This window comes from Heptranchias perlo, chromosome 2 (assembly GCF_035084215.1).
Source record: "Heptranchias perlo isolate sHepPer1 chromosome 2, sHepPer1.hap1, whole genome shotgun sequence".
Taxonomy (NCBI): domain Eukaryota; kingdom Metazoa; phylum Chordata; class Chondrichthyes; order Hexanchiformes; family Hexanchidae; genus Heptranchias; species Heptranchias perlo.
This window is the reverse complement of record NC_090326.1, coordinates 85,068,708-85,088,312: the sequence shown is the minus strand read 5'-3', so window position 1 is coordinate 85,088,312 and position 19,605 is coordinate 85,068,708. Positions and strand designations below refer to the sequence as shown.

Below are 19,605 nucleotides of genomic sequence, written 5' to 3'. Positions count from 1 at the left end.
TTCTCTATCCCACTCCGACTTCTCTATCCTTGGCCTCCTACACTTCCCACGAAGCTCAACGCAAGCTCGAGGAACAGCACCTCATCTTTTGATTAGGTACTCTTTGCAGCCTTGCGGCCTCAACACTGTGTTCAACAACTTCAGATCATGACCACCACTCCCATTTTCTCAGACAGCAGATGCTGCTAATGGTTCTGCTGTTATCGTTTACACTTCCTCTGGACCTACCTTTTGCTTTTTCACTTATCCCATTGCCCACCCACTTTTGCCTTGCACCATCATCCCTTTTGTCATTTAATCACTCCTACCCACCACCCTATCACAGATCTATCCCTTTGTTCTTCAACCCCCCACCCTAACCTTTTCGCTGGCTCTGTACTTGCTTAAAAACTGTTACTCTGTCCATAGATGCTGCCTGATCTGCTGAATGTTTCCAGCATTTTCTGTTTTTACTACCATTTTCACCATTCAAAACTTGATGTAGGAGCAACAACTTGCACTTTTTATTCTAGCATCTTTAATCATAATTTAAATAAAACATCTCAAGGCACTTCACAAAGGAATGAAAGGTCATCAAGCAGTAATAGAAAAAGGTATGAGAGATGAATGAAGACACCACTGTAAAAATAGATTTTAAGGAAATTTTTAAATGAGTGAAGAGGGAAATGGCAGAACAAACAGGTTTAGGGAACGGGTTCCAGATACTAAGGTTGAGGTGGCCAAAAGAGGATGGTCAGAATGAACATGCGGGCAGTTAGAGGATTGAAGGGCCCGAGCTGGGAAATAGATTTGGAGGTTGGACAAAGCAACGAATAGATTTGTACCCAAGGATAATGATTTTGAGTCCAACGAGTTGGAGGACAGGTAACCAGTAGAAATCAGCAAGGAGGAGGATAATGAGCGACCGGGACTTGGACCAGGCAGCATGATGTCTGCAGACTTTTGGATAAATTGAATAGGGTGGAGTTCAAGAGACCATTGAAGAAATTAAGTCTATATGTAACAAAAGCATAGAGAAGGGTTTCAGCTGCAGTGGCGATGAGATTAGGTCAGAGGCAAGCAATATTGAAAAGGTGGAATAAAACAGTTTTGATGAATAGGATATAGGATTTGAAGCTCAGCTTGGGGTCAAACAGGACACCAGGGTTCAGTAGGGGTGAGCAGCCAGGGAAGGAGATGAAGTTGGGAGCAAAGATGGAGAATATTTGATGGGAGCTAAAATGGATGCATTCTGGTCACGTAACATTGAATTGGAGAAAGTTCAGGTTCATCCATGACTTGCTGTCAGATAAGCAACCTGACAGGATATAGATGGCCATGAAATCGAGGCTTCTGAAAGGTCGTCTGAGAAGTGGCATGTAAATAAGGAAAAGGATGGAAGCTTCGGGTATTCCAGGGGGTATTGTGCATGGTGGGAGGAGAAGCTTTTGATGGAGATGAGCTGGCTATGCTGGGATAGGTAGAATGAAACCAATAGAGAACAATTCCCTGATGGTATTACAAACAGCAATATAAAAAACATCAAATCATAAAGATTACAGCACGGAGAGGCCATTCAGCCCATCGAGTCCGCGCTTACTCCATGCTCGAACAATCCAGCTAGTCCCACTCCCCCGCCCTAGCTCTGCACATTTTTTCGTTTCAAGTACTTATCCAGTTCCCTTTTGAAGGTCATGATTGAATCTGCCTCCACCACTCTCCCAGGCAGTGCATTCCAGATCATAACCACTTGCTGCATAAAAAAGATTTTCCTAATGACACCTTTGGTTCTTTTGCCAATCACCTTAAATCTATGTCCTCTGATTCTTGACCCTTCCGCCAATGGGAACAGTTTCTCTCCGTCTAATCTGTCTAGACCCTTCATGATTTTGAATACCTCGATCAAATCTTCTCGCAACCGTCTCTGTTCCAAGGAGAACAATCCCAGTTCGGACTGCAGCGGTTCAAGAAGGCGGCTCACCACCACCTTCTCAAGGGCAATTAGGGATGGGCAATAAATGCCGGCCTCGCCAGCGACGCCCACATCCCATGAACGAATAAAAAAAAATTTCTCCAGTCTATCCATGTAATTTAAGTCCCTCATCCCCGAGATCATTCCAGTCAATCTCTTTTGCACCCTCTCTAAGTCCTTCACATCTTTCCTAAAGTAATGTGCCCAGAACTGGACACAATACTTCAGCTGTGGTCGAACCAGTGTTTATAAAGGTTCATGATGACTTCTTTGCTTTTGCACTCTATGCCTCTATTTATAAAGCTCAGGACCCCATATACTTTTTTAACCACTTTCTCAACCTGCCCTGCCACCCTCCATGATTTGTGCACATATACCCCCTCGATCCCTGTGTTCCTCTACTTCTTTTAGAATTGTGCCCTCTAGTTTATGTTGCCTCTTCTTATTTTTCCTACCAAAATGCATCACTTCACATTTTTCCGCATTAAACTTCATCTGCCATGTGTCCACCATGCCACCAGCATGTCTATATCCCCTTGAAGTCCATCATTATCCTCCTCGCTGTTCACTACCCTTCCAAAGTTTTGTGTCATCTGCAAATTTTGAAATTGTGCCCTGTACTCCCAAGTCCAAGTCACTAATATATATCAAGAAAGCACCGACTCATGGGGAACACCACTGTACACCTCCCTCCAGTCCAAAAAACAACCGTTCAATACTACTCTGTTTCCTGTCATTTAGCCAATTCTGTATCCATGTTGCTATTGCTCCCTTTATTCCATGGGCCGCAATCTTAATAGCAAGCCTACCAAGTGGCACTTCATCAAACGCTTTTTGAAAGTCCATATACACCACATCAACTGCATTGCTCTCATCTACCCTCTCTGTCACCTCATCAAAAAACTCTATGAAGTTGGTTAAACACAATTTGTCTTTCACAAATCCATGCTGGCTTTCCCTAATCAATCCACACTCGTCCAAGTTACTGTTAATTCTGTGCCAGATTATCATTTCCAAAAGCTTCCCCCCAACGGGGTTAAACTGACTGGCCTATAGTTGCTGGGTTTATCTTTACACTGTTTTTTGAACAAGGGTGTAACATTTGCAATTCTCCAGTCCTCTGGCACCACCACCGTATCTAAGGATGTCTGGAAGATTATGACCAATACCTCCGCAATTTCCCCCCTTACTTCCCTCAGCATCCTAGGATGCATCCCATCCGGACCAGGTGACGTAGCTATTTTAAGTACAGCTAGCCTTTCTAGTTCTACTTCTTTCTCAATTTTTAGCCCATCCAGTATCTTAACTATATCTTCTTTTACTGAGACTCTGGCATCATCTCCTTCCTTGGTAATGACAGATGCAAAGTACTCATTTAGTACCTCAGCCATGCCCACTGCGTCCATGAGTAGATCTCCTTTATGGTCCCTAATCGGCCCCACCCCTCCTCTTACTACCCATTTACTGTTAACATGTCTGTAGAAGACTTTTGGATGCCCTTTTATGTTGTCCGCTAGTCTATTCTCATATTCTCTTTGCCCCTCTTATTCCCTCTCTCACTTCCCCTCTGAACTTTCTATATTCTCTCTGAACTATTCACTTGTGTTATCAACCTGACACGTGTCACACACCGCTTTTCTCCCCGCTTCATTTTTACTCTCTATCTCCTTCGTCATCCAGGGAGCTCTGGTTTTAGTTGCCCTATCTTTCTGCGTCATTGGAATGTACCTTGACTGCACCCGAATCATCTCCACTTTAAAGGCCGCCCACTGTTCGATTATAGTTTTGCCTGCCAATCTTTGATTCCAATTTACCCAGGCCAGATCTGTTCTCATCCCATTGAAATTGGCCCTCCTCCAATTGAGTATTTTTACTTTAGAGTGGTCAGAGTCCTTTTCCATAGCTTTTCTAAACCTTATGATACTATGATCCCTGCTCCCTAAAAGCTCGCCCACTGACACTTACTCCACTTGGCCCACCTCATTCCCCAGAATCAAGTCCAGCAATGCCTCCTTCCTCGTTGGGCAGGAAACGTACGGGTTGAGAAAGTTATCCTGAACACATTTCAAAAATTCCTCCCCTTCTTTGCCCCATGAGGAATGTCTGTTGGCTTTCTCAGACAAATTATGACAATGGCCTTGCTGGGCATATAAAATAGAAAGTTTTGATAACTCTTTTGACACCATACAAATCAACATAGCTATTTGTCAGAAAAATCTCATGCCAATTTTTATTTGAGAGCTGGTCAATAATCCTAAAAATTTCCTGGTCTTATCGAACAATTAATGATTAAACCATTGTCCAGCATTGCACTGAAATTTTCACCGAAGTGAATAATATATACAAAGTATTCATGGTGTTCTCTATTTTAATTTCAGCAATGTAAAATGCCTTTGTGCAAGTAGCAACAAGGTGAGAATGAGAATGAAGTTACATAAAAATGAATCTGTAGATACAGAATTCCTCAAATCTATCCCATAGGTCAATGACATACACATCCATCCCACTTCTTTAGGACCACCATCATCTCTTAGCAGTTGTGTTTATAGCCCTCTCATAAATGGAAGAGTACTGTATCTTTGGGCTGAGGGAAATCAGAAGAGTACCTATTTGCAGAGGCAATTAACATAGGCTGGTAATGCAACCCTTAAATGCTCTGTCATTCCTGCTCTATGGCTTTCCCCCCTCCTAGGTAGCTCTATGGCACAATTTCTGCTGGATTACAAGCTAAGCCCCAGTTGAGGAATTTCTTGTATGCTTTTTACTCAAATAAGTACTGTACCAGAGGATATCACTGCCGTGAGGTGTGATCTTTGGTAACGTTGTAAATAGCAAAGCAAAATGGTTAAGAATCAAATGGAAATCGAGCAGAAGTAGTTCACGTGTTGTAAATGTGTGCACTGCTGAGAAGTCCTTATGTTATAAAGATGTGGCAACATAGCATTGCTGAGAATCATCTTTGCCAGGAAATCTTACGCAGTCATTTATACTTATTGCTCTTTGGCACCATAAAGGAGAAAACTCACTGAACTTATGCTAGTCCTCTAAAGTTCAGCTCAAGCATCGTCATGCCTTAGCTTCTCTCCAATGTAAATAAAGTATGCTATTATGTAAATCAGGGTTTACATCGTGTCATCTGTCAGCTACTTAAGTCAACAATAGATAGAAAATATCAATAGTATCCTCAACTAGAAGCTTTGTTCTAGGTCATCAATGCTCATTCAATGTGAAAGGCCAAGTGCAAAGTTTATCACGTGGCTGGATCCGTTATATGCTACATGATGCACGAGTGCTGGGTTATTAACAACAAGACTGTAAGGAAACTAACATCCCTCAGATAAAGACAGAATCCAGAAAAAGAAAAATATAAATCCAGGAGACTTATTATTTTTAAGGCTTTGATACTGATCCCTTTCAGTGAACCTGGAAGCCTTTCTTTTGCACTTTGCTCCTACCCACAAAGTAAAGACAAAAATCAGGGCACTGGATCTCAAACAAAACAAGTCATCTCAAGCAGTTTTGCAAAAAGCTATTTTATAGACTTGGCAGTTAACTGAAATACCGAACTGGGCAACTTTAGAAATAGCCTGTGCAATCGGAAGGGAAGAATATGTTTTCAACTTTTCATTTTCCATTTGACACAAAAACCTTACAGGCATGTGATGATCTGCTATTTAAGATAACTGTCTTCTGGTAGACTGTCTATTTATCCAGTGACCTAAAAACTGATTTTTTTTTCTTGGACTGTTGCACAACACACATCAACTAGTAACATTGCTTGCCACAAAGAATGAAGTCATTGATTTTAGATTGGTCTTTAATTGTTGAAAGCATTTTTACTAAGATGCACCCCTGTGATGCCACATGATGCTTAAAATAGCAAAGGTTCATAAAAAGTAGCTATTCCTACAACCTCTGTCTGATAAGAGTTAATTTACTTCTCAACTTTTTTTAGAAGCAGACAAAAATACATGCTTTCTCGGGACATGGCACACTACAGAATAAATGTTGTATTACAAACTGCATGTTACTTGTACGTCCATATAATGAAAGTCTTATATAGTTCTGTACATTTGAGTAATACTATTCAGTAACATGTTCAGAGTCCAACTTCAGCAGTAACTTGGGACAGGCAAGAAAGTTGAGTCAGGGGCTTTGTTGGGCATTGGATTATTCCTGCAGGGCGGGAGCCCACACCTTCTGATGTCTTGGGAAAACTTGTTCTAACTCATTTCAGTTTTTAGTTGTTGACAAGGCAAATCGTGTTTAACTAACTTGTAGAGTTTTTTGGTGAGATAACAGAGAGGGTTGATGAGGGCAATGCGGTTGATGTTGTGTATATGGACTTTCAAAAGGCGTTTGATAAAGTGCCATATAATAGGCTTGTCAGCAAAATTGAAGCCCATGCAAGGGGCAGTGGCAGCATGGATACAAAATTGGCTAAGTATCAGGAAACAGAGATTGGTGGTGAACGGTTGTTTTTCGGACTGGAAGGTATACGGTGGTGTTCCCCAGGGGCAGTACTAGAACCACTGCTTTTTTTGATATATATTAATGACTTGGACTTGGGTACACAGGGCACAATTTCAAAATTTGCAGATGACACAAAACTTGGAAGTGTAGTAAACAGTGAGGAGGATAGTAATAGGCTTCAAGAGGACACAGACAGGCTGGTGGAATGGGTGGACACATAGCAGATAAAAATTTAATGCACAGAATTGCAAAGTGATACATTTTGGCAGGAAGAACAAGGAGAGGCAAGATAAAGCAAATGGTACAATTCTAAAGGGGGTGTAGGAACAGAGACACCTGGGGGGTGTATGTGCACAAATCTTTGAAGGTGGCAGGACAGGTTGAGAATGTCGTTAAAATCGCATATGGGATCCTGGGCTTTCTAAATAGAGGCATAGAGTACAAAAGCAAGGAAGTTACGTTGAACCTTTATAGAACAGTGGTTCTGTCACAGTTGACGTATTGTGTTCAATTCTGGACACCGCACTTTAGGAAGGATGTGAAGGCATAAGAGAGGCTGCAGAGGAGATTTACTAGAATAGTTCCTGGGATGAGGGACTTCGGTTACGCAGATAAGCAGGGGTTGTTCTCCTTAGAGCAGAAAAGGTTGAGAGGAGATTTGATAGAAGTGTTCAAAATCATGACGGGCTTAGATAAAGTATATAAAGAGAAGCTACTCCCATTGGCGGAAAGGTCGAGAACCAGATGACACAGATTTACGGTGATTGGCAAAAGAATCAAAGATGACATGAGGAAAAACTATTTTACAGATGGGCTGTGGACGACAGTGGTGAGTAGTTATGATCTGGAATGTACTGCCTGAAAGGGTGATGGAAGCAGATTCAACCACAGCTTTCAAAAAGGAATTGAATAAATTCTTGAAGGGAAAAAATTTGCAGGGCTACGGGGAAAGAGCAGGGGAATAGGACTAACTCTGCTCTCACAAAGAGCTGGCAAGGGCTCGATGGGCCGAATGGCCTCTTTCTGTGCTGTAACCATTCTGTGATTCTATGACATCTGAGTACCAGTATAACTTTTAACAGCAAAATTTGTCTTTGAGGCATTGGACGTTCGAGTGAATTTTCAGTTTCCCTTGGACTTGAAATTTGGCTTGTTGGAAGCTGAACCCAAAAATTTTAGTGCTAATGGTTGGTATGCAATTCTACCCATTAAAGAACAAGGATGTATTCTGCCTCCCCCCACCCACCTCCCAATACCACTGAGGAAAATCAACTCATTTTCACATGTCCAGTCATTTCTCTCATCCCTCCAAATCACAAACAGCATTAAAAAATTCTTCCAGCATGTCTAGAAACCGATTCGGCTAACTTCCTCCAAGTAAAGCTAATTGTCTAATAAATACAACAATGCAAAACGGCCACCATGTACACTCACTCTTAGAACACTAAGAACTGGGCCCCTTCCACATTAATGCATCAGGAATCTGTTATCCCATTAGAACATTGGAGCTCAGGCAGCCTTTGCTCAATTACTAGAAATTGCATACTTCAATGAAACTAGTGATTAATTATTGGAAAGAAAAGTCACCTGACTCTCTTATTGCTCCTTCAGTTACAAACAGCAAGAGCTCAAATGCAATTTGCTATGATGGTCAGATACTACTGATGTGTTGCATAAGTGGATGACCGTCAAGGGCAAAAGAAAAACACAACTTGCTAAAAACATAATAAATCCACCCTCCTTCCCCTCCCCTCCCCGCCCCCCGTATATACTCTTCAGAATAACAGAGATAGGCACGTGTTTGAAGGGTGGAATGCAACTTAGGATTGAGAAATTGGTAGATCACGAGGACATCACTCCTGTGGTTTATGCCAACATATTAATCCCCAAATGTATTACTGCCTCTCAATAGTGCAGCTGAAAGAAGTGATAACATAAATCTTGATTTCACTTCAGGCCTAATCATATGATATAGTATCAGCTGTAATCACTTGGCACGACATTTGGAGCTGTTCAGCTGTCACTGTCCACCACAGCCCATCTGGAAAGAAACAAGATTCAAAAGCAAAATACTGCAGATGCTGTAAATCTGAAATAAAAACAGAAAATGCTGGAGAAGCTCAGCAAGTCAGGCAGCGTCTGTGGAGAAAGAAACAAGAGTTAACGTTTCAGGTCGAAGACCTTTCATCAGAACTGGAAGATGTTAAAGAATTAAAGTTTTTAAGCAAGTACAGAGCCAGGGAAAGGAGGGGAGGAAAGAATAAAAGGGAAGGTCTGTGATAGGGTAGAGGGCACAAGTGATTAAATCACAAAAGGGATGATGGTGCAAGGCAAGGAAGGTGGTAATGGGACAGGTTAAGAAACAAAAGATTGATCAGGAGTAGCTGTAAATGGCAGAAGCAGAACCATTACCAGCACTAGCTGACCAAAAAAATGGGAGCAATGGTTATGATCTGAAGTTATTGAAATCAATGTTGCGTCTGGAAGGTTGCAAAGTGTGACTTGCTGAGCTTCTCCAGCATTTTCTGTTTTTACTTATGTAAAGAAACAAGAATGGGAATGGTAAAGAGACAGAAATGGCAAGAAATTTGTATGTTTCTACATAATATAGAGTATGAGGGCAATAACCCATCGTGGGGCTGAGATGATGTTGATAAAACCACTTGAGCTGCCTCCCATGGTTTATATCACCCCAACCTTTTAACCTGTTGCCACCTTGTAATACACTCCATGCTATGTATCACCATGCAATGTAACGAACACAGTCCAGTCTATTTGTTGTGTTACTTATTTAACTCCCGGTCAGATATCCAGTAGCCTAAAGAACATTTGTACTGTTCAGAAAACTTGCTTCGGAATAGTTTTTGTCCTGAAAACTGACAGCTGGAGCAAAAGAGAAAGAAACCTGTTAACAGGATCAACCAAACTGGGCCGCTCACCTGTTGTACGTAGTCATGAACATCATCCACCTCTTTGAATCTGGATTCACTGGGAGTCAATGCGTAAAACATGACCCTGACTCCCTGCGAAAGGGACAGGTTGGATTGCAATTGTAACACCATGGTGAGTGGAGCAAGAAACGGGAAGGAGAATCTCGGCTCGCCCAACTCCTGCTCACAACTATCTGCACCGGGTTCTGTTTGGGTGGATCAGGAAGCGAAGAACAATTTCCAATTGCGCGGGGGCGGGGGAAGTGAGGAGAGAGGGCGGGTCGGAGGCGGCCTGGATCGAATCAATGAACTGGACCGGGACCGCTGGAGCATCACGTGCCCTGACCCAGAGTAAACACTGGCTGGATCGTACCATTATCAACAGAGTAAACACTGGCTGGACCGTACCATTATCAACGGAGTAAACACTGGTTGGACCATACCATTATCAACAGAGTAAACACTGGCTGGACCATACCATTATCAACAGAGTAAACACTGGCTGGACCATACCATTATCAACAGAGTAAACACTGGCTGGACCATACCATTATCAACAGAGTAAACACTGGCTGGACCATACCATTATCAGGAGAGTAAACACTGGTTGGACCATACCATTATCAGGATAGTAAACACTGGCTGGACCGTACCATTATCAACGGAGTAAACACTGGTTGGACCATACCATTATCAACAGAGTAAACACTGGCTGGACCATACCATTATCAACAGAGTAAACACTGGCTGGACCATACCATTATCAACAGAGTAAACACTGGTTGGACCATACCATTATCAGGAGAGTAAACACTGGTTGGACCATACCATTATCAGGATAGTAAACACTGGCTGGACCATACCATTATCAACAGAGTAAACACTGGCTGGACCATACCATTATCAACAGAGTAAACACTGGTTGGACCATACCATTATCAGGATAGTAAACACTGGTTGGACCATACCATTATCAGGATAGTAAACACTGGCTGGACCGTACCATTATCAACAGAGTAAACACTGGCTGGACCGTACCATTATCAACGGAGTAAACACTGGTTGGACCATACCATTATCAGGATAGTAAACACTGGTTGGACCATACCATTATCAGGAGAGTAAACACTGGTCGGACCGTACCATTATCAGGATAGTAAACACTGGTTGGACCATACCATTATCAGGATAGTAAACACTGGCTGGACCGTACCATTATCAACAGAGTAAACACTGGCTGCACCATACCATTATCAACAGAGTAAACACTGGTTGGACCATACCATTATCAGGATAGTAAACACTGGTTGGACCATACCATTATCAGGATAGTAAACACTGGTTGGACCATACCATTATCAGGATAGTAAACACTGGCTGGACCGTACCATTATCAACAGAGTAAACACTGGCTGGACCATACCATTATCAACAGAGTAAACACTGGCTGGACCGTACCATTATCAACGGAGTAAACACTTGTTGGACCATACCATTATCAGGATAGTAAACACTGGTTGGACCATACCATTATCAGGAGAGTAAACACTGGTTGGACCATACCATTATCAGGATAGTAAACACTGGCTGGACCGTACCATTATCAACAGAGTAAACACTGGCTGGACCACACCATTATCAGGATAGTAAACACTGGTTGGACCGTACCATTATCAGGATAGTAAACACTGGTTGGACCGTACCATTATCAGGATAGTAAACACTGGTTGGACCATACCATTATCAGGATAGTAAACACTGGCTGGACCGTACCATTATCAACAGAGTAAACACTGGATGGACCATACCATTATCAACAGAGTAAACACTGGTTGGACCATACCATTATCAGGATAGTAAACACTGGTTGGACCATACCATTATCAGGATAGTAAACACTGGTTGGACCATACCATTATCAGGATAGTAAACACTGGCTGGACCGTACCATTATCAACAGAGTAAACACTGGCTGGACCATACCATTATCAACAGAGTAAACACTGGCTGGACCGTACCATTATCAACGGAGTAAACACTGGTTGGACCATACCATTATCAGGATAGTAAACACTGGTTGGACCATACCATTATCAGGAGAGTAAACACTGGTTGGACCATACCATTATCAGGATAGTAAACACTGGCTGGACCGTACCATTATCAACAGAGTAAACACTGGCTGGACCACACCATTATCAGGATAGTAAACACTGGTTGGACCGTACCATTATCAGGATAGTAAACACTGGTTGGACCGTACCATTATCAGGATAGTAAACACTGGCTGGACCGTACCATTATCAGGATAGTAAACACTGGTTGGACCGTACCATTATCAGGATAGTAAACACTGGTTGGACCGTACCATTATCAGGATAGTAAACACTGGTTGGACCATACCATTATCAGGATAGTAAACACTGGTTGGACCATACCATTATCAGGATAGTAAACACTGGCTGGACCGTACCATTATCAACAGAGTAAACACTGGCTGGACCATACCATTATCAACAGAGTAAACACTGGCTGGACCGTACCATTATCAACGGAGTAAACACTGGTTGGACCATACCATTATCAGGATAGTAAACACTGGTTGGACCATACCATTATCAGGAGAGTAAACACTGGTTGGACCATACCATTATCAGGATAGTAAACACTGGCTGGACCGTACCATTATCAACAGAGTAAACACTGGCTGGACCACACCATTATCAGGATAGTAAACACTGGTTGGACCGTACCATTATCAGGATAGTAAACACTGGTTGGACCGTACCATTATCAGGATAGTAAACACTGGTTGGACCATACCATTATCAGGATAGTAAACACTGGCTGGACGGTACCATTATCAACAGAGTAAACACTGGCTGGACCATACCATTATCAACAGAGTAAACACTGGTTGGACCATACCATTATCAGGATAGTAAACACTGGTTGGACCATACCATTATCAGGATAGTAAACACTGGTTGGACCATACCATTATCAGGATAGTAAACACTGGCTGGACCGTACCATTATCAACAGAGTAAACACTGGCTGGACCATACCATTATCAACAGAGTAAACACTGGCTGGACCGTACCATTATCAACGGAGTAAACACTGGCTGGACCATACCAATATCAGGATAGTAAACACTGGTTGGACCGTACCATTATCAGGATAGTAAACACTGGATGGACCGTACCATTATCAGGATAGTAAACACTGGTTGGACCGTACCATTATCAGGACAGTAAACACTGGTTGGACCGTACCATTATCAACAGACTCAACACTGGTTGGACCATACCATTATCAACAGAGTAAACACTGACTGGACCATACCATTATCAGGATAGTAAACACTGGCTGGACCGTACCATTATCAACAGAGTAAACACTGGCTGGACCATACCATTATCAACAGAGTAAACACTGGTTGGACCATACCATTATCAGGATAGTAAACACTGGTTGGACCATACCATTATCAGGATAGTAAACACTGGTTGGACCATACCATTATCAGGATAGTAAACACTGGCTGGACCGTACCATTATCAACAGAGTAAACACTGGCTGGACCATACCATTATCAACAGAGTAAACACTGGCTGGACCGTACCATTATCAACGGAGTAAACACTGGTTGGACCATACCATTATCAGGATAGTAAACACTGGTTGGACCATACCATTATCAGGAGAGTAAACACTGGTTGGACCATACCATTATCAGGATAGTAAACACTGGCTGGACCGTACCATTATCAACAGAGTAAACACTGGCTGGACCACACCATTATCAGGATAGTAAACACTGGTTGGACCGTACCATTATCAGGATAGTAAACACTGGTTGGACCGTACCATTATCAGGATAGTAAACACTGGTTGGACCATACCATTATCAGGATAGTAAACACTGGCTGGACCGTACCATTATCAACAGAGTAAACACTGGATGGACCATACCATTATCAACAGAGTAAACACTGGTTGGACCATACCATTATCAGGATAGTAAACACTGGTTGGACCATACCATTATCAGGATAGTAAACACTGGTTGGACCATACCATTATCAGGATAGTGAACACTGGCTGGACCGTACCATTATCAACAGAGTAAACACTGGCTGGACCACACCATTATCAACAGAGTAAACACTGGCTGGACCGTACCATTATCAACGGAGTAAACACTGGTTGGACCATACCATTATCAGGATAGTAAACACTGGTTGGACCATACCATTATCAGGAGAGTAAACACTGGTTGGACCATACCATTATCAGGATAGTAAACACTGGCTGGACCGTACCATTATCAACAGAGTAAACACTGGCTGGACCACACCATTATCAGGATAGTAAACACTGGTTGGACCGTACCATTATCAGGATAGTAAACACTGGTTGGACCGTACCATTATCAGGATAGTAAACACTGGCTGGACCGTACCATTATCAGGATAGTAAACACTGGTTGGACCGTACCATTATCAACAGAGTAAACACTGGCTGGACCATACCAATATCAGGATAGTAAACACTGGTTGGACCGTACCATTATCAGGATAGTAAACATTGGATGGACCGTACCATTATCAGGATAGTAAACACTGGTTGGACCGTACCATTATCAGGACAGTAAACACTGGTTGGACCGTACCATTATCAACAGACTCAACACTGGTTGGACCATACCATTATCAACAGAGTAAACACTGACTGGACCATACCATTATCAGGATAATAAACACTGGTTGGACCATACCATTATCAACAGAGCAAACACTGGTTGGACCACACCATTATCAACAGAGTAAACACTGGTTGGACCATACCATTATCAGGATAGTAAACACTGGCTGGACCGTACCATTATCAGGATAGTAAACACTGGTCGGACCGTACCATTATCAGGATAGTAAACACTGGTTGGACCATACCATTATCAACAGAGTAAACACTGGTTGGACCATACCATTATCAACAGAGTAAACACTGGTTGGACCATACCATTATCAACAGAGTAAACACTGGCTGGACCATACCATTATCAGGATAGTAAACACTGGTTGGACCCTACCATTATCAGGATAGTAAACACTGACTGGACCATACCATCATCAGGATAGTAAACACTGGCTGGACCCTACCATTATCAACAGAGTAAACACTGGCTGGACCATACCATTATCAGGATAGTAAACACTGACTGGACCATACCATTATCAGGATAGTAAACACTGGTTGGACCATACCATTATCAACAGAGTAAACACTGGTTGGACCATAACATTATCAGGATAGTAAACACTGGCTGGACCCTACCATTATCAACAGAGTAAACACTGGTTGGACCATACCATTTTCAACAGAGTAAACACTGGTTGGACTATACCATTATCAACAGAGTCAACACTGGTTGGACCATACCATTATCAGGAGAGTAATCACTGGTTGGACCATACCATTATCAACAGAGTAAACACTGGTTGGACCATATCATTATCAACAGAGTAAACACTGGCTGGACCGTACCATTATCAGGATCGTAAACGCTAGTTGGACCATACCATTATCAACAGAGTAAACATTTGTTGGACCATACCATTATCAGGATAGTAAACACTGGTTGGACCGTACCATTATCAGGATAGTAAACACTGGTTGGACCGTACCATTATCAGGATATTAAACACTGGCTGGACCGTACCATTATCAACAGACTCAACACTGGTTGGACCATACCATTATCAACAGAGTAAGCACTGACTGGACCATACCATTATCAGGATAGTAAACACTGGTTGGACCATACCATTATCAACAGAGTAAACACTGGTTGGACCATACCATTTTCAACAGAGTAAACACTGGTTGGACCATAACATTATCAACAGAGTAAACACTGGTTGGACCATACCATTTTCAACAGAGTAAACACTAGTTGGACCATACCATTATCAACAGAGTAAACACTGGTTGGACCATGCCATTTTCAACAGAGTAAACACTGGTTGGACTATACCATTATCAACAGAGTCAACACTGGTTGGACCATAACATTATCAACAGAGTAAACACTGGTTGGACCATACCATTTTCAACAGAGTAAACACTGGCTGGACCACACCATTATCAGGAGAGTAAACACTGGTTGGACCATACCATTATCAACAGAGTAAACACTGGTTCGACCATACCATTTTCAACAGAGTAAACACTGGCTGGACCACACCATTATCAGGAGAGTAAACACTGGTTGGACCATATCATTATCAACAGAGTAAACACTGGCTGGACCATACCATTATCAGGATAGTAAACACTGGTTGGACCGTACCATTATCAGGATAGTAAACACTGGCTGGACCGTACCATTATCAACAGACTCAACACTGGTTGGACCATACCATTATCAACAGAGTAAACACTGGTTGGACCACACCATTATCAACAGAGTAAACACTGACTGGACCAGACCATTATCAGGATAGTAAACACTGGTTGGACCATACCATTATCAACAGAGTAAACACTGGTTGGACCATACCATTTTCAACAGAGTAAACACTGGTTGGACCATAACATTATCAACAGAGTAAACACTGGTTGGACCATACCATTTTCAACAGAGTAAACACTGGCTGGACCATACCATTATCAGGAGAGTAAACACTGGTTGGACCATACCATCATCAACAGAGTAAACACTGGCTGGACCGTACCATTATCAGGATCGTAAACGCGAGTTGGACCATACCATTATCAACAGAGTAAACACTGGTTGGACCGTACCATTATCAGGATAGTAAACACTGGCTGGACCGTACCATTATCAGGATAGTAAACACTGGTTGGACCGTACCATTATCAGGATAGTAAACACTGGTTGGACCATACCATTATCAACAGAGTGAACACTGGTTGGACCATGACATTATCTAACAGAGTAAACACTGGTTGGACCATACCATTTTCAACAGAGTAAACACTGGTTGGACCATAACATTATCAACAGAGTAAACACTGGTTGGACCATACCATTTTCAACAGAGTAAACACTGGCTGGACCACACCATTATCAGGAGAGTAAACACTGGTTGGACCATACCATTATCAACAGACTCAACACTGGTTGGACCATACCATTATCAACAGAGTAAACACTGACTGGACCATACCATTATCAGGATAGTAAACACTGGTTGGACCATACCATTATCAACAGAGTAAACACTGGTTGGACCATGACATTATCTAACAGAGTAAACACGGGTTGGACCATACCATTTTCAACAGAGTAAACACTGGCTGGACCATACCATTATCAGGAGAGTAAACACTGGTTGGACCATACCATCATCAACAGAGTAAACACTGGCTGGACCGTACCATTATCAGGATCGTAAACGCTAGTTGGACCATACCATTATCAACAGAGTAAACATTTGTTGGACCATACCATTATCAGGATAGTAAACACTGGTTGGACCGTACCATTATCAGGATAGTAAACACTGGTTGGACCGTACCATTATCAGGATAGTAAACACTGGTTGGACCGTACCATTATCAGGATAGTAAACACTGGCTGGACCGTACCATTATCAACAGACTCAACACTGGTTGGACCATACCATTATCAACAGAGTAAACACTGACTGGACCATACCATTATCAGGATAGTAAACACTGGTTGGACCATACCATTATCAACAGAGTAAACACTGGTTGGACCATGACATTATCTAACAGAGTAAACACTGGTTGGACCATACCATTTTCAACAGAGTAAACACTGGTTGGACCATAACATTATCAACAGAGTAAACACTGGTTGGACCATACCATTTTCAACAGAGTAAACACTGGCTGGACCACACCATTATCAGGAGAGTAAACACTGGTTGGACCATACCATTATCAACAGAGTAAACACTGGTTGGACCATGCCATTTTCAACAGAGTAAACACTGGTTGGACTATACCATTATCAACAGAGTCAACACTGGTTGGACCATACCATTATAAGGGAAGTAATCACTGGTTGGACCATACCATTATCAACAGAGTAAACACTGGTTGGACCATATCATTATCAACAGAGTAAACACTGGCTGGACCATACCATTATCAGGATAGTAAACACTGGTTGGACCGTACCATTATCAGGATAGTAAACACTGGCTGGACCGTACCATTATCAACAGACTCAACACTGGTTGGACCATACCATTATCAACAGAGTAAACACTGGTTGGACCACACCATTATCAACAGAGTAAACACTGACTGGACCAGACCATTATCAGGATAGTAAACACTGGTTGGACCATACCATTATCAACAGAGTAAACACTGGTTGGACCATACCATTTTCAACAGAGTAAACACTGGCTGGACCATACCATTATCAGGAGAGTAAACACTGGTTGGACCATACCATCATCAACAGAGTAAACACTGGCTGGACCGTACCATTATCAGGATCGTAAATGCTAGTTGGACCATACCATTATCAACAGAGTAAACATTTGTTGGACCATACCATTATCAGGATAGTAAACACTGGTTGGACCGTACCATTATCAGGATAGTAAACACTGGTTGGACCGTACCATTATCAACAGACTCAACACTGGTTGGACCATACCATTATCAACAGAGTAAACACTGACTGGACCATACCATTCTCAGGATAGTAAACACTGGTTGGACCATACCATTATCAACAGAGTAAACACTGGTTGGACCATGACATTATCTAACAGAGTAAACACTGGTTGGACCATAACATTATCAACAGAGTAAACACTGGTTGGACCATACCATTTTCAACAGAGTAAACACTGGCTGGACCACACCATTATCAGGAGAGTAAACACTGGTTGGACCATACCATATCAACAGAGTAAACACTGGTTGGACCATGCCATTTTCAACAGAGTAAACACTGGTTGGACCATACCATTATCAACAGAGTAAACACTGGTTGGATCATATCATTATCAACAGAGTAAACACTGGCTGGACCATACCATTATCAGGATAGTAAACACTGGTTGGACCGTACCATTATCAGGATAGTAAACACTGGCTGGACCGTACCATTATCAACAGACTCAACACTGGTTGGACCATAGCATTATCAACAGAGTAAACACTGGTTGGACCATAACATTATCAACAGAGTAAACACTGGTTGGACCATACCATTATCAACAGAGTAAACACTGACTGGACCATACCATTATCAGGATAGTAAACACTGGTTGGACCATACCATTATCAACAGAGTAAACACTGGTTGGACCATAACATTATCAACAGAGTAAACACTGGTTGGACCATACCATTTTCAACAGAGTAAACACTGGTTGGACCATAACATTATCAACAGAGTAAACACTGGTTGGACCATACCATTTTCAACAGAGGAAACACTGGCTGGACCATACCATTATCAGGAGAGTAAACACTGGTTGGACCATAACATTATCAACAGAGTAAACACTGGTTGGACCATAACATTATCAACAGAGTAAACACTGGTTGGACCATACCATTTTCAACAGAGTAAACACTGGTTGGACCATAACATTATCAACAGAGTAAACACTGGTTGGACCATACCATTTTCAACAGAGTAAACACTGGCTGGACCATACCATTATCAGGAGAGTAAACACTGGTTGGACCATACCATTATCAACAGAAGAAACACTGGTTGGACCATGCCATTTTCAACAGAGTAAACACTGGTTGGACTATACCATTATCAACAGAGTCAACACTGGTTGGACCATACCATTATCAGGAGAGTAATCACTGGTTGGACCATATCATTATCAACAGAGTAAACACTGGCTGGACCGTACCATTATCAGGATCGTAAACGCTAGTTGGACCATACCATTATCAACAGAGTAAACATTTGTTGGACCATACCATTATCAGGATAGTAAACACTGGTTGGACCGTACCATTATCAGGATAGTAAACACTGGTTGGACCGTACCATTATCAGGATAGTAAACACTGGCTAGACCGTAGTATTATCAACAGACACAACACTGGTTGGACCATACCATTATCAACAGAGTAAACACTGACTGGACCATACCATTATCAGGATAGTAAACACTGGTTGGACCATACCATTATCAACAGAGTAAACACTGGTTGGACCATAACATTATCAACAGAGTAAACACTGGTTGGACCATACCATTT

The 19,605-nt window shown here is 42.1% G+C and overlaps 1 protein-coding gene across 1 annotated transcript in view; it reads right to left on the bottom strand.

Moving 5' to 3' along the window:
- Positions 1-9,626, bottom strand: part of agmo (alkylglycerol monooxygenase) — a 324,939-nt gene extending 315,313 nt beyond the window's left edge. The window contains exon 1 of the mRNA XM_068003878.1: positions 9,364-9,626. Coding sequence (XP_067859979.1) covers positions 9,364-9,486 — 123 coding nt within the window. The 5' untranslated portion in view covers positions 9,487-9,626. The remainder of the gene's footprint in view (positions 1-9,363) is intronic.
- Positions 9,627-19,605: the final 9,979 nt, after the last annotated feature.